The sequence below is a fragment of the Apium graveolens genome, chromosome 7 (genome assembly GCF_009905375.1).
Source record: "Apium graveolens cultivar Ventura chromosome 7, ASM990537v1, whole genome shotgun sequence".
NCBI lineage: Eukaryota > Viridiplantae > Streptophyta > Magnoliopsida > Apiales > Apiaceae > Apium > Apium graveolens.
Genome location: NC_133653.1, coordinates 199,826,887 through 199,844,237, shown reverse-complemented (window position 1 = coordinate 199,844,237; position 17,351 = coordinate 199,826,887). Strand labels below are relative to the sequence as shown.

The 17,351-nt window shown below is 35.5% G+C and overlaps 1 protein-coding gene across 1 annotated transcript; it reads right to left on the bottom strand.

Moving 5' to 3' along the window:
- Positions 1 to 15,417: 15,417 nt before the first annotated feature.
- Positions 15,418 to 16,695, bottom strand: LOC141674337 (uncharacterized). The gene has a single exon (XM_074481065.1). The coding sequence runs from the start codon at positions 16,693 to 16,695 to the stop codon at positions 15,418 to 15,420; it is 1,278 nt and encodes a 425-aa protein (XP_074337166.1).
- Between the last annotated feature and the right edge of the window lie 656 nt (positions 16,696 to 17,351).

Here is a 17,351-nt window from a genome sequence, read left to right as displayed (position 1 = left end):
AGCCAATCATACCTCTGTAGTTAGTAATATCTATTGATTTACCAGTATCCTTATCTAACTTGGTTGCAGTGGCCATGGGAGTGGATGCAGTTCAACAATCTTGCATTCCAAATTTCTTTAGTAAACTTCTGGTATACTTGGATTGACAGATAAAAGTGCCTTCTTCAGTTTGCTTGACTTGAAGACCCAGAAAATAGCTGAGTTCTCCCATCATACTCATTTGATATCTTGACTGCATTAGCTTTGCAAACTTCTCACACAGTTTGGAATCAGTAGAACCAAATATGATATCATCAACATATATTTGTACCAAAAGTAAGTCCTTTCCATGGTTGAGGTAGAATAAAGTCTTGTCAATTGTGCCTCCATGAAATCCACTTTCCAGAAGGAATTGAGCTAAAGTCTCATACCATGCTCTTCGAGCTTGCTTAAGGCCATAAAGTGCTTTCTCAAGCCTGTAGACATGATTGGGAAATTTAGGATCTACAAAGCCTGGAGGTTGTTCAATATATACCTCTTCTTCCAATTCTCCATTGAGAAAAGCACTTTTTACATCCATTTGAAAGACTTTAAACTTCTTATAAGCAGCATAAGCCAAAAAGATCGTTATGGCTTCTAATCTAGCAAATGGTGCAAATGTTTCATCATAATCAATACCCTCGTATTGAGAGTAGCCTTTAGCAACCAGTCTTGCTTTATTCATTGTAATTATGTCATCACTGTCAGTTTTGTTTCTGAACACCCATTTTGTACCAACAACTGATATGTTCTTTGGTCTTGGCACTAGGATCCAGACTTTATTTCTTTCAAATTCATTTAACTCTTCCTGCATTGCTTGCACCCAATCAGCATCTTGAACATCTTTTTCCACTTTCTTAGGTTCAGTATGAGATAGAAAATAATGGTAGAGACATTCATTTGAAGTTGCAGTTCTAGTTCTGCACCTGCTTCAGGATCTCCAATGATTAAATTAGGTGTATGTGCTTTAGTCCACTTCCTTGTAGATGGAAGTTGATCTCTAAAACTGGATCCTCCCCCATAATCCATGCTATCTCCTTCATCATTTTCTGATGCTCCTTTTGTAGATATGCTCTCTGAGACTTCAGATATTAAATTTCATTTTTCAGGAGTTGAAGAATCAGAGCTTCCAGAATTATCAGAATTTGGCTCATCAAAACTAGATGAATCAGAACTTGAAGAGCTAGTGACATGTTCTGATGCTTCTCGAGAGTCTTGAGATGTGGTAGGTTCTTCAGCTTGCTCCCCCTGAACAGGTGCATTTTCCTTTGGAGTTATTACCACAGTTTCAATCACATCAAAACTTAATCCATCAGAACTTACAGGATCAGGATTTAAGTCTTCATTCTCAAATCTCAGCTGATCATGATCATCGAAATCTTCAAGTCCAGTAATCTTCTTATCAGCAAAAGAGACATTGATAGATTCCATGACAACTCTTGTTCTCAAATTGTAGAGTCTGAAGGCTTTTGTGAAAAGTGGATATCCAACAAAAATCCCTTCATCAGCTTTTAGATCAAATTTTGACAGCTGTTCAGGATGAGTCTTAAGAACAAAACACTTGCAACCAAATACATGAAAGTATTTCAGATTTGGCTTCTTTTTCTTCACCATCTCATATGGTGTTTTTCCATGCTTGTTTATGAGTGTAGCATTTTGTGTAAAACAAGCAGTCTGCACAACCTCAGCCCAAAAATAGGTTTGCAGTTTTGCTTCATCAAGCATTGTTCGTGCAGCTTCAATGAGAGTCCTGTTCTTTCTTTCTACAACTCCATTTTGCTGTGGAGTTCCAGGTGCAGAAAATTCCTGTTTGATTCCATGATCTTTGCAGAACTCTTCCATGATTAAATTCTTGAACTCAGTGCCATTATCACTCCTTATGATTTTAACAGAATCTTTCATCAATTTATCCAGCTGTCTTACATGATCAGTTAGGGAAGATGCAGTTTCAGTCTTCTTGTGCAAGAAGTACACCCAAGTGTACCTTGTGAATTCATCCACTATAACCATAGCATATTTCTTCTTTGTAATAAACATGACATTGGTTGAACCAAATAGATCAACATGCAGTAGGTGATAAGGCTCAAAAAATGATGACTCGGATTTGCTCTTGAAAGAAGATTTTCTTTGTTTTGCCTTCTCACATGAATCACAAAGGCCATCAGGAGCAAATACTATTTTTGGCAGTCCTCTCACAAGATCTTTCTTTACAAGATCATTTATATTATTGAAATTTAAATGAGAGAGTTTTTTGTGCCAATTCCAGCATTCTTCAATTGATGCTCTACTCAACAGACAGATTGCAGAACCATCAGTACTTGTTGAAAGTCTGGCTTCATAAATGTTACCATGCATGTATCCTTTCAGAGCCACTTTGCTTGTTGAATTACTTATAACTTCACAGTGTTCTTCAAAGAAATCCACATGATAACCTCTATCACAGATTTGACTTATACTCAATAGATTGTGTTTAAGTCCTGAGACAAGATCTACTTTTTCAATGATGACATTCCCAAGATTGATCTTGCCATATCCCAGAGTTTTTCCAATGTTGCCATCTACATAAGAAACTTCTGGGCGAGCTTTCTCCATAAAATCTGATAGCAGGGCTTTATTTCCAGTCATATGTCCTGAACATCCACTTTTGAGAACTAGGTTGTTCTTCCCGTTGCCCTGCAATCACAAAGACCACTAATGGTTAGTTTTAAGGACCCAGACTTGCTTGGATCCTTTGGCCTTTTTAAGTTTGTTAACATTTGTAGCGGATTTAACATCAGAGTTTATGCTAATAATTTTCTTATCTGCATTAAGAGTAGCAGACTTTGCATCATACTTTACACTAGAAGGAATTAAAGCAACTTTCTTCAAAGAAGGTTTTGTCTGATAATAATCATAGTATAAACTATGATATTCCTTACAAGTATAAATGGAATGTCATATACTACCACAATGAAAACAAGGATTTTGTGGCCTAAATCTAACAGACTGACTTATAACTCCTAACTTTGAAGGTAAGGAGTTTATATTCTTATTCTTCCTGCAAAAAGAAGCCAGATGGTTAGAGTTTCGACAGTTATGGCATTTCTTTCTAGGAGCATTAGGAACAGGCATATAATTGTTACTTTTATTCACACCTTCCTTTCCATTCCTATTTTTCCTAGCTACCTTTAACTTGTTTACACTGGTAACCTCTTTCAGCTTATATTTAAGCTGCTTCTTTGTCATTAAGCCTATGTTAACTTCAGTTGGTTTATCATGTTCTAATTTGTCAGAAGTTGACTCTGCTATCACTTCTGTCTCAATATCTTTCATCTTTTCAGAATCAGACTTTACAGTTTTAGCTACAAATTTAACAGGATTATCTTTGGCTTAGCTTGTTCAGTTCCTTTTTCACTTTTCTCATCTCCATAACCTAAGCCCTCTTTCCAGTTTCCACTACTTAGTATATCCTGAGTTGCTCTGCCAGAGTTAGTCCAAGTCCTGATAATCTTTCTCTCCTTTTCTAAGTCAGTTTTTAGAGATTTATTCATTTTTAGCAATTCATCTCTAACATAGAAATCATCATCTATATCCTTCTGAGTTTGATGGAACATAACTAACTCTTTTTCTAAATAATCATTCCTCTTTTTAAAAGCAAGATTTTCTGAAGTTGATCTTTCGTATGTTAAAGTTTGATCTCTATAGCTAATAAACATGGTTTTAAGATATAACCTCAACTCAGTAATATCATGAATATGAAAGGCATAAGTTGTTTGAGGTACCTTTAACTCAGCAGCATCAGAACTGCTATCAGCATTTGCCATCAAGGCAGAGTTCTCCTCATCTTCAGAATCTGAGGTGTCTGTCCAGGTTTTCTTTTTTTTGACAAGAGCCTTGCCTTTATCACTCTTTCCTTTCGTGTAGTCAGGAGATATGTGGCTTTCTCATCACAGTTATAGCATTTGACATTTGAGTAATCTCCTCTGTCAGACTTTCCTCCTTTGCCTTCAGATTTTCTGAAGCCCTTCTTATCAGGACTTCAACCTTTCCTGGAAAACTTCTTTCCCCTTCTAAATTTCCTGTAGGTTATCTTTATGATACCCTTCACCATAAGAGCACACATCTTCATCATCTCTTCATCAGCATCTACTTCACGTAGACTTTCAGTTTCTGAATCATCATCATCAGAACTTGATGATTCTGAATCAGACTTTATGATGAGTGCTTTTCCTTTTCCTTTCTTCAAGACAACCACTTTGGGGGATTCCTCCTCAGCATTAAGAGCAATTATTCTTGACTTTCTCCCATGTATCTTGCTTCTTTGATCCATCTCAAGTTCATAAGTCTTGAGCATTCCATCTCAAGTTCATTAAGACCATAGTTATCTCTTAGAATAGTAGCTTTCAAATCCCAACTTTCAGGAAGAGCAAAAAGGAATTTCAGATTTGAATCTTCAATGTCATATTCCTTGTCCACCAGTGACAGATCATTCAAAAGTTTGACAAACCTGTCATATAAGTCAGTTAATGACTCATCACTTTTTGAGTCAAAGTGCTCATACTATTGAGTGAGTATAGTCCTCCTGTTTTTCTTGATTGCATTAGTTCCCTGACACCTTGTCTCCAAAGCATCCCATATCTCCTTTGCAGTCTTGCATTGAATTACCCTATTTGACATGACATTATCAATGGCACTATGCAGCAAATGTCTTACCTTTGCATCCTTGGCAATATATGAGATATCTTCAGCTGTGTATTCACTTTTCTCCTTTGGTATGGTCTTTGCTGGCTAATCTGCAACTACAACAGAGAGCTTGGTTGGCTTATGGGGTCCTTAATTAATTCTGTCAAGGTATTTTGGATCTGTAGTTTCCAGAAACCTAGCCATCTTCACTTTCCATATGGGATACTCAGAAGGTCTCAACATGGGAACCCTGATAGTCTCATACTGAATATGGGTTGGAGTCTTTGGAGTTTCTTCAGTTTTGGCGGGCTAGATTGGATTTTCTGCTTCTTCAGACATGATTGTTTTGGATCTTTACTATATGTGTGTTAACAGAGAGGCTCTGATACCACTTGTTAGGTTACACAATACTGTAGAAGGGGGTTGAATACAGTGTAGAATACAATCAAATCGATTTAAAGCACCAATAACAGAAAATAGATGTATTCGATATAATAAACTCTATTGCAATGGAACTGTTCTCTCTCAGTGATGAACAAATATCATGAGAGCTGCTAGGTTACAATTGTATGATCTTCTCGATGATCGTAACTCTTATAGAGTAAACCTATGTCTGTGTTTATATAGACACACAGTTACAAGATAACTTCTAGTTGATATGGAATATAATTTTGTCTCCTAAAATATATCAACCAGATATCTTATATAAGTCTTCTAGTCCTCTAACTCTTTCCATGCATATCTTCTTCTTGTATTAGTCTTGATCTTCTTTCCTGTAAATCAGCTTCCTTCCTTAACTGTTAGTCCTCCAGTACTTAAGTTCTGATTTCCATCTTCTTATATTATCTTCTGATAATCTAAGTCCTGATATCCTTAAGTCCTGATTCCAGTAAGAACTGATATTTCCTGTTAGTTAAGATCTGAAAACTAAACATGAAACATATTAGACATGACATCTCAAATATATCCAACATATCTTTTACTTATTAATCCAATAATACCCACTTCTTTTAAAATTTTAAAAAAATTAATCAATTTACTGAATTACCAAACTACCCCTTCTTCTTCTTCCTCGCCACCATCATTGCCATGGAGGCACCGGCGGTGGCTACCGCTCAGTGGTGGTTTCCAGTGGGTGTCGAAATTCAATTTTTCTTCCTTCATTTTAATCCCTATTTCCCGATCTATAATTTTATCCAAACCATTTCAAAATTGAAACCCCGGAGTTGATTTTCCGGCCATACTCCGGTGAGTCTTTCCCTCTCCCCGTTTCTCTATCTCTCTCTGGGCCTCTCCTCTCTCTCACTCTCTCCACTTTCTCTCATCTTTCTCTCCTCTCTTTCTGTCCTCTTTCTCGTCCCCTTTCTCTCACTCCTCTCTCGCCTTCGCCGATCACCACCACCACCGCCTCCGGTGGTGGCTCCGCCTCTTCCCCAACACATCACAAACACACACCCAAATGTTTACTCCTTAATTACCATCCAACAATCAATTATCAAAAACCCCCAACTTCATTTTTTCACCCAATTCAATCAAACCCCAATTAAATCAATTACTACTTCTATTTTTATTATTCTACTTACACATATATGTATTTATGGATCTTGGGTTGGACATCTTTTTGTTGGACGAACTCCAAAGCCAATTACGAATCCTCTCATCAATTGCTAATTACCAATAATCATGTTAAGAAAATACTAAGATCCAATAATTAAACAAAAAAACAGTCATGATAATTAAATATTCATGAGTTCCTAATTACATATTTAATTAACATAGCATCGATTAGGATTATTAATACCACTCCACAATCAAGTGATTTAATTACAACAAATAAGTACCTAAAATAAATAATTAAAACAATTGAAAATGAAATCAACGAGATTAGGATTACCTTTACAAGAACGAATGATCAAGAATCTACTTCACCACCCAACACAATAGCTAACACTTCACTCAATTGCTACCTCTCTTTTACCAAATCTACACTCTACTTGTGATAAGTATGTTACTATTTTTTTTGAAATTTGATTATAAGAGAAGTGAAATGGGTATGGAGTCCCACATTTTTACACAAAAATTTAAGCAAAGTTAACATTAATCTAATGGCTAACCATAGAAGTTAGTATTCCCTAGAACACCCTACATAAATCTAGAGTTTTCTAATTAATTATAATTTAGCTATAATTTCCTATTTACTCATTTAATAGAAAAGAAAATACAATTTAGGAAAATAATTAAAAACTCACCTTTTAAGAAAATTAACTGAAGTCCCAAAATATTTAGGAAATATTTTTATAAAATAAAGACTTTATAAATTTTCAAAAACTAATTTTTTTAAAAAAATTTGAATAATTTGATAATAAAAAGGTTGAAATAAAATAAAATAAAATGATGACAAGATTTTGTATCTATACTTATGCCAAATTATTCCTCTATTATTCTTTTTCTCAAAAAAAATGAAATACTTCTTATCACTTTAAAGAATTAATTTACTACTTAAGGGAATATCAATTAAAATTTTAAATGTAGAAAGTACAAATTATAATTACATATACACCCTTTCTTACAAAAAAGCTAAAAATTTGGACCAATTAGCATAACAATTGGTTTTATTAAAATAGCAGGAGTCAATTATCAAATTAACCGTAGGTGTTGAATATTCATTTGAGTCCCTCAAGTAAAAATAATAGATTTTGGACGGATTAAATATTATGGGAAACAATATTATTTATTACTCAACCCTAATGGTCACACTAGTTGCGGGATGATGATCCCTTATCTAACAAATTAACTATATCAACAATAACTATATCAACAATATTTTTCCTAAAATTTTGTGTTTAGTTGTCGGAAAATGATAAAAACAAAAAAAGAGTGTACTGTCACTCTTTACATAGGCGCCCAAAATGGATTTGGGTTCCAAAAGAAGCTACGTTTAGGGCACTTTTGAAATGAACGTTGGAGATTGAAACGCTTAAGATTCAATTGCTAAGATTGAGCCATGAAATATATAGCCATTGAAATAATTTTATTTAAAAATACACCACTACAATCTTGTTTCACCATAACAAGACTTAGAATGAAACATAAACTAACAAATAGGGCATGAAGGGATAAGTACGGCAATAAAGCAAGATCAACAACAAAAATGGTTTTTACATGAATGCAGGGACAACAGCTAGCAAGCTCCATGACTCCACCTTTAACATCAAGTTGAGAGCATTCTAATACAAGAGTAGTAATAACCTCATTTTTAGCTTTAGAAATATGCTTAATGTGACATGACTCTCAAGCCTCATTCTCCAGATTTTTGATCAACACCACCAAATTCAGCAAGGCAAAATTTTGTATTTATATTATTAAGTTCATTCACCGCATTTTGAGAATCAAATTGTACGACAACATATTTTTGTAACACTTATCTCCCAAGCCAACTTTATCCCATAAAATATGGACCAAAGTTCCACAAATAGTGGCACTACCATACCTAGCCCCCTTAATTTATTCCCTTCCACAGTTTCTCATTGTGCATCCTATAGAAGCTCATTCTATTCCTATCAAACACACGCTTAGAGTTTACTTTGGCTATATTATAAGATGACTTACTCGACCCTGCCATGATTATAAAAAATAGAGAAATATGTGATATGTTATAGTTGATTAAGCATTAAATCCTTGCTTAACCCCTTTGAAAATTAGTCAACTTAGAATGTACTCAAACTTGTCTCTACCAATAATAACTTAGATAATAAGTCAATATCAATAGAACAAAAGTAAATTTGTCATAAAACCATACAACATAATCTCATTACATCATTTTTCAGCAGTTTTTTCAAAATACAGCATGTCCAACAAACTTTATAAGATACACCATTTTCAAACAAATGCTTTTAATTTTTTTTATTTATGAGATGTTTTTAGTCTTTAGAAGCATGTGTGCATCCACTTACTTGTGTTTTCTCCTTATGTATGTTTACTAAAATAGTGTTTCATTAAAAAATCGAAAGTAAAAATAAATGAAAATTAAACTCACCAAGAGAAGGTAGTAGTCTTTAAAGCACGGCTGGTGTGACTACTAAACCTAAGATGTCCAATTTTCTTTACCAAATGGTGCAATAGTTTCCATCTATTTTGTTTGAATTTGCTCAAATGGGAAAAAAGAAACAACCAAATGTAAAAAATTGATTTCAACCTAAATCGGTTGAATTAATAAAAGTGATTGCAAGCAGTTGTATCATATATTATAGGAGAATTTTGATTTTGTTTTTATAACATTCTAAAGTTCAAATATTTGTTTAATATATTTGAAAAATTATGAAAAATTTCAAGAGTTTAAAATCTATGTGCTTCATGCACCATAATTTATTTAGAACACAATTATTTAGCTGATAATAAAGTTGTTCTTAAATCGATACATAAGAATAGTTAGTACTCTTAGATATATAATTTACTCGGTATGGATTTACGATTTAGGGTATGGATTAGGGTTATAGTTTGGAATTTTTAAATTTTTTTAAAAAATAATCCAATCATAAGGATGTGATTATTTTCAAAAGTAAAGAGTTTAACTGGAAAAAATCAACTAATTTAAGTATACAAATATTATTTATTTATACAAAATTGAATTTAGGGATGATATCCATAGAAACTAGGTACAGAATAGATAATGAATGATCCAACTAAATAATAAATTTATTATTTACTCGTACAACTCCATATTACAACTCCATATTGTGTCAAATTAGTAAAGATTACATATCAAATTTTAATCAACACCCAAATATATTTGTTTGTAACATAATTAGATTCGGGAAAACAAAGGGACACGAATGGGAAGGTAAAGAAAGAGCACGGAAGAGAAAGAAGGGAGAGAGGGAGTGGGAGAGAAAGGGGAGGGAGATTACAAACAACAAATGCAACCGTCTACGATGAAGAAGTTAACAAACCCAATTAGGTAGAACTTATGGAAAAATTAATAAGAAAAAATTTGTTACATGGCTATTTATGTATACATATTCAATCCTAAGTATTGACATACTTCATACCAGAAATGTAAGTTAGGAAATTGCTCTGATACATGAATGAAGTGTGATGGTTTCGAGGACCAATGTTTCTTTCGAGCGATGTTATAATGGATAGAGTTTGATTTTGGGAAGAATAGACTAAATTTGGGCCGACCACTATTAAGTTTTAGTTAAACTATTTTTTTAATAATTAAAAAAATTATTTTACGTCCGATTAGAGACGGCCAGCGTATATACAATCACAAATATATCGAGTGCTGAAAAACCGATGTATTTACTAAATATTTGTAATAATCTTATACGATGGTGAATGGAACCTGATGTAAATGAGTTTTTATACGTAGACAAATTTAGAGACTACATATATGTCACCCTTATATATTGGTTGTTTACTGAACCAACATTAAATAATATCGCAAACAATAATAGATTCTGGAATCATTAAATAATATGGGAAACAACATTATTTATTACTCAACCCCAATGGTCGCAGTAGTTGCCGGATGATGATCCCTTATCTAACAAATTAACTATATCAACAATAACTATATCAATAATATTTTTCCTAGAATTTTTCTCGGGCGTTACAAGTTGTTTGCGATTAGTTGCCGGAAAATGATAAAAAAACAAAAAAAGAGTGTACTGTGACTCTTTACATAGGCGCCCAAAATGGATTTGGGTTCCAAAAGAAGTTATGTTTAGGGCACGTTTGAAATGAACGTTGGAGATTGAAACAGTTAAGATTCAATGGCTAAGATTGAGCATGAAATATATAGGTTATGTGTAAAGCAGTAATTTCCTTGTTTATTCTTATAATATGCTCATTTGTGCACATTAACACATTTATTAAAAAACATGAAATTATCTAGTTTATTACTCTTGTTGAGAAAGAAAGCATTGTGTTTCTATTGCTCATTTCTCTTAATGTTATAACCATTGTCATGTTAAATGTACGAGTATGTTTCACTGTGGAATAGATTTAGTTATTTAATAATAAAAATGATAATATATTATATTTAACAATACACCACTACAATCTTGTTTCACCATAACAGAGACTTAGAATGAAACATAAACTAACAAATAGGGCATGAAGAAACAAGGACAAGTATGGCAATAATGCAAGATCAACAACAAAAATGGTTTTTATATGAAAGCAGGGACAACAGCTAGTAACCTCCATGACTCCACCTTTAACATCAAGTTGAGAGCATTCTCATATAAGATCAGTAATAACCTCATTTTTAGCTTTAGAAATATGCTTAATGTGACATGACTCTGAAGCCTCATTCTCCATATTTTTTATCAACACCACCAAATTCCGCAAGGCAAAATTTTGGATTCATATTATTAACTTCATTCACTGCCTTTTGAGAATCAAATTGTATGACAACATATTTTTGTATCACTTCTCTCCCAAGCCAACTTTATCCCTTAAAATATGGACCAAATTTCCACAAAGAGTGCACTACCATACCTAGCCCCCTTAATATACTCCCCTCTACTGTTTCTCATAGCGCAACCTATAGAAGCTCATTCTATTCCTATCAAACACACCGTTACAGTTTACTTTGGCTATATTATAAGATGGCTTACTCCACCCTGCAATGATAATAAAAAATAGAGAAATATGTTATATGTTATAGTTGATCAAGCATTAAATCCCTTCTTAACCCCTTTGAAAATTAGTCAAAAATTTGAATTTAGAATGTACTTAAACTTGTCTCTACCAATAATAACTTAAATACTAAGTCAATATCAATAGAGCAAAAGTAAATTTGTCATAAAATCATAAAACATAATCTCATTACATCATTTTCAGCATTTTTTTTCAAAATATAGCATGTCCAACAAACTTTATAAGATACACCATTTTCAAACAAATGTTTTTAAATTTTGTTTGTTTATGAGATGGTTTTAGTCTTTGCAAGCATGTGTGCATCCACCTGCTTGTGTTTTCTCCTCATGTATGTTTACTAAAATAGTGTTTCATAAAAAAATTGAAAGTAAAAATAAATGAAAATTAAACTCAACAAGAGAAGGTAGTACTCTTTAGAGCAGGGCCTGGTGTGACTACTGGTGTGAGTACTAAACCTAAGATGTCCAATTTTCTTTACCAAATGGTGCACTATTTTCCATCTATTTTGTTTGAATTTGCTGAAATGGGAAAAAGGAAACAGCCAAATGTTAAAAAATGATTTCAACCTAAATCCGTTGAATTAATAAAAGTGATTGCAAGCAGTTGTATTTAGTGAACAAAAAACACAGAAAAACTTAAAAAACTTAAAACTTAAAAGGTTACTGCTCAAGATGTGTCGACAATGTTGCCATGCGGTCAGAATCAAATCATTTTTCTGATAAAGGTGGTTATACCATTAAAGTTGAGATCCATGATGGACCATACAATGTGATCAAGAACTGGAACTACACCGCACTGGTTGATGCGATTCACAATGGTGAAGGCAAATGCTAGACGACTAAGGTCAGTCGAGAAAACCTAATACATAATGTATCATTTACTTACAAGTTAGAGCAGTGAAGCTTATTTTTTTAAAAAAGTATTGTTGACACCGACATTTCTTGAATTGTTCAGGTCTGCTGTGAGGAAGATCTTGTTGAAGCAATAGAGACAGCAACGGGAGAAAAAAAGATTGTTTTTGCTTCATTGAAGTGATTTGTCACAAGGATGATACAAGCTCTGCTCGAGTGGGGATCTAGGGTCTTTGCTGCCAACAGCCGCCCACCGAACCGCCACTAAATCTTTTGTTATTCCTGCTATCAGCTGGAGTAAGATTGCATGCTGAACTTTGTTTAGTGGATTATGAATCTTTAATTACGGAATTAATCATTTTGTTTAGTGTAACATTTTCAAGTTCAATTCAATTATGTTTTTCTGACTTTCTATACATATACATATGTGTCTTCATCTAATATCGAACTCGGGGACCTGATGACAAAATTTGAGTTCCTCTTTGAGAAATTGGCACTATTAGACTTTGTTTCATTGGATTCCTCTTCTTTCCATAGTCTACACTGTCACAAAGACCTTTTACTTCATCACTTTGTATATGGTCTATACTCTATCTACCAACAACTTATGCTTTATAAGCTAGCATTCTGAAGCTCCTTTCCAGAAGTAGTTTAGTGGTGGCTATTGTAGAGATGAGTTTAAGTTTTCAGGAGAAATTTCTAATTAAAGTAGTTGGTCAATGTGTATCATGGTGGAAATGTGCTAAAGGGCTAGCTTGTACTGGGATGTTCAAAAATAATTCACAAAGTTAGTTTATATAAAAATTGGCTAAGAGTTGGCTGGAAATGTAATATATGTATCTTGCTATATTCTCTTTGAATACTCTTACCACTTTTATCTAGTTATTTGCTATCCTCTATTCCTCTCCGAAATCTTTTTTTTTTTGCTAAGTTGAGTATATTTAGACAAAAAGGACAGGGATTAACCCTTGTTCTAGGATAGGCCCCTAGAAACCACTATCTATAATCAATCTAAAAAAGATTGAGGATAGAAAGCCAAACCAACATAGGGCAAGAACCTAAACTAGGACTACCAGTTTGCAATGAGCCCGATACAATCTGATTTTTTAAACCATACAGATGAAGAAATGCGAGCCTTAACATCTACTAGGATCCCTTGGAAGAGTTTGAGAGGGCCAAAGCTCCTTTGGTCATGCCTTCGAGCGTTCCTCTCGCGCCAAGAATGATAGCAAAAAATTTGAAGGCACAATAGGGTCAAGGATTTTAACGCTTTATGCTGCACTGCAAGGCAAGAGTCCAGGAGCTGCACCCAGGTGGAACCAACATGAGTCATCTTTAATTTTCTGAAAATGGACTGCAACATAAAAGAACTATAAGAGCAGCTAATGAAAAGATGATCATGGGACTCGAGGCTACATACACAAAGACAACAAAAGCTATCCATTGTCAAACCAAATCTGATTAGTCTATCTTGATTTGGGAGACACCCTAGACAGATTAACCATTCCAAAAACGCATAACGCGGAACCACCAGGTTGTGCCAAACACCAGGACTCTAGGAGCATTCCTGACCTCTGTATCGAGTCTTGCCCCAAATGAACCAAGTTTTAATTCTTTTCAGATCTAAATCACACCAGGTTACTCTATCAGATTTTGAGGAATCAATGGCCGGAAAATTAAAAGTGTCTATCAAGGAAATTAACTTTGGATTAAAATGGTTAAGACTTGAGTTCAGCTGTGGGAGTCTCCAAGTCCCCAAGTTGATAATAGATGAAACCTTTGCAGTCATAGTGGATCTCACTTGTAAACAAACGTTGTCATTGCTATGATTTGCAAGACATTTGTTTTGCCACCAAGGGTCCATCCAAAGAAAAGTGTTAGCACCATTACCAATGTCAAAAGAAATAAACCGTCTCGCACTATCACGAAGTTGAAGAATTTGACGCCAGATCCAGGAGCAGTCATTGGGCATGGTCACTAACCAGATGGAAGAGTGCTTGAGGTGAGTGGAGAGCACCCATTGCACCCATAGAGAGTCCTTACGGGATACAATCTTATATAGATGGCAAAGTAATTGAGAGTGGTTCCACTCTTCTGGATCTCGAATTCTAAGCCCCCCTTCATATTTTGGTAGACAGAGCTTTTTCCAACTTACCTTGGCTCCCCCTTTTTTCTTAGTATCTCCTTTCCATAGAAACCTCGTTAGGAGCTTACGGATGTGCCTATGAACTCCTTTAGGAAGCAAAAAATGGTTTGTCCAAAACGCCAGGAAAGGAGAGCAAAAAATTTGTCCAACTGTCCATCTTAGAGAGCAGCCTCTCAATGAGAGGCATACAATCATTAGTGCTTAATTGGGAAGAGATGAGAGGGACGCCTAGGAATTTCACTGGAAGAGAACCATGCGGGACCCCATAATATTGATCGAACCAATGCACAACTTCAGTGGTGCAGTTGCTCAAGAAAACAGTGCTTTTGTGTATATTAGGCTTGAGACCGCTTAGTTTGGAGAAAGAATCGAGGCTGCTCATTATATGATGAATCGAATCTTTGTCCCCTCGAGAGAAAAGCAGCACGTCATCCGCATAAAAAAGGTGGTTGATTTTGAGGCTCTTGCATTTCCAGTGATGATGAACCGGGGCATAGTGACACAAGCCCTAAGCCACTGCACAAATTTATCAGGGAACCGCATTTTGTTTAAGGCATCAAAGATAAAGTCCTAGGTAATCGAGTCAAAGGCTTTGTGAAGGTCAATCTTTAAGGCACATCTAGGCACACCTGATTGACGTTGATAGCCTATAAATAATTCTTGAGCCAATAAAATGTTATCCGAGATGCTTCTCCCAGGAATGAAGGCTGATTGCGTGGAGTGGATCAGTGTTGACATTAGAGGTTTTATACGATTCGCAAGAATTTTTGCAATACACTTGTAGGAAATAGAGCATATGGAGATTGGCCTATAATCTTTCATGTGAGTTGGGGTTAAAGTTTTCGGAATCAGGGCAATTGCAGTGGAGTTAATTCCAGGGTTCATTTGCCCCGAATCAATGAAGTGCTTAAAAGCCTTGCAAAAAATGTCCCCAACAATGTCCCAAGTCGATAGGAAAAACTCCACATTAAATCCATTTGGACCAGAGGCACTATTTTTCTTCATGGTCTTGAGAGTACTGAGAATAATTTTGTAGAGTAATCCCCATCAAAAGAAGACTCGCCTGATTGTCAGTTATTGAGCACACTGTAAAGATCTCAGATCAATTTCTTGAAGAGGAGGAGGAGACCCCAATGAATTAGAAAAGAATTCTACAGCCACATTGGTAACAGCTTGGCGACCAAACACAATTTCACCATTATTATTTTCAATGGATAAAATTTTGTTCCTATTCCATCGACCCTTGGTTTGGTTAAAAAAAAACTTGTAGTTATTGTCTCCCAAGTGAAGCCAATCAACTCTAGCTTTTTGTTGCAAGAGGTTTTCTTCTTCTTGAATGCATTTATCGAGATTTTTTGCAGCCTCCGACTCAGACTTGCACAAGACAGAGTTCAAGAGGTCCATGTCAATGGCATCCTGAATTTCTTGCAGATTAGTACGAGCGATAGAAACATTTCTGTGAAGATTACCATGTTGTTTATTGAGAGTCTTTAATTCTACCTTGACCTCCTTTAATTTACGGCATAAAATGCTCATCGGGTCCCCAGAGCAAGTATAGGCCCATCCTCGCATCACTGCCTCCTGGAACCCTATTATATCTCTCATAAAATTAAAGAATTGGAAGGGCTTACATATCTTTTCAAGTTGCATAGGTTTGTGGAACAATAAAGGAGTATGGTCCATGATCCCCTTGGTCTTAACATGGACCCAGCTTTCAGAAAATTCGTGGAGCCAAGCTGCATTACCAAGCATTCTGTCAAGGTGCCTATGGACCAAGTTATTAGGGCGTTTGTTCGACCATGTGAGGAGAGGCCCTATAGTACGAAGATGGGCAAGGCCAGCTTGTAAGATACTATCTTTAAACTGTTGCATATCTGGAGTCCATTGTTCTCTACCACAAGCCATTTCCTCCATTGCAGCGATGCAATTGAAGTCACCACTAACCACCCAAGGAGAAGAGATATCCTGAGATAGCAGTCGTAAGTTATTCCAAAGAGGGACTCTTTCATGGGCCTTATTAAAAGCATAGACATCCGTAAGAGTGAAATGAAGCTGCTTCTCAATATGAGTAACTTGACAGGTAAGATGTTGAGCCGATTTGGAATGGAATTTGACAAACCATACAATCGGGTCCCAACCAAACCACACTCGGCCGTTATTGTGATATTCATAATTAAATAACCATCTCCAGCTTCTATTAATACGCTTTGAAACTGCAGCACTATTAGTAATTTTAACTTTTGTTTCAAGACAACCCAAAAGAGAAATTTGATTTGCATTAATAAAGTCCTTGACTTTACGTTGATGAGATTTCTTATTTAAACCTCTAACGTTCCAAGTGCCAATATTCATTGAGAAGGATGAGTTACTGTTTTAAGACCAGTGAGTCTCACACTTTTCTTGCCCTGAGCTTTTACTTGCTTACCATTAGCCTTGATGTCCGCATGATTAGTAGAAGAGTCAGTGGGAGGTTTGAGTGCCAGAATAATAGATATGGAAGGAGGTGAGGTCTTTCCTTTACGTTTACGACTAGTAGGGGGCACTTCACTCTCCTCCAATTTATTAAGGGTCCCGAAGGGGTTGTGGGTTTCAATAGGTTCCTCAAAATCTTGGGTTGCAACTTGATAGTCCTGAGATGGATCCTGGGACTTGGCATGAGATTGAGTAGCGTGCGTGTTAGGCGCCTTGTCTGTGCGCAGAGCTGGGGACTTGACTGCGCGCTTTGAGGTTCGACGGCGGCCTGGCGATTGGTAACAATCTGAAGCCCTAGGTGAGTCCAGGGACTCAACAGGCGAAACTTGTGTTCCCTCTGGATCCTTATGGGCAGATACGCCCATATTATGATCCACATCAAGTTCATCCAGATTATCTTCATTGTTCAGGTTTACAACTCCACAGTTTGCTAAAACCAAGTCATCATCCATTGTGACTTCACATCCCAAAAAGGTTCCAGTCACTATTTTAGTCACATCATTATTCGCCATAAAGTCTTCCATTCCTTCCTTGTC

Coding starts and splice junctions, on each gene's coding strand:
- LOC141674337 (XM_074481065.1), bottom strand. CDS start 16,695: ATGAATATTGGCACTTGGAACGTTAGAGGTTTAAATAAGAAATCTCAT.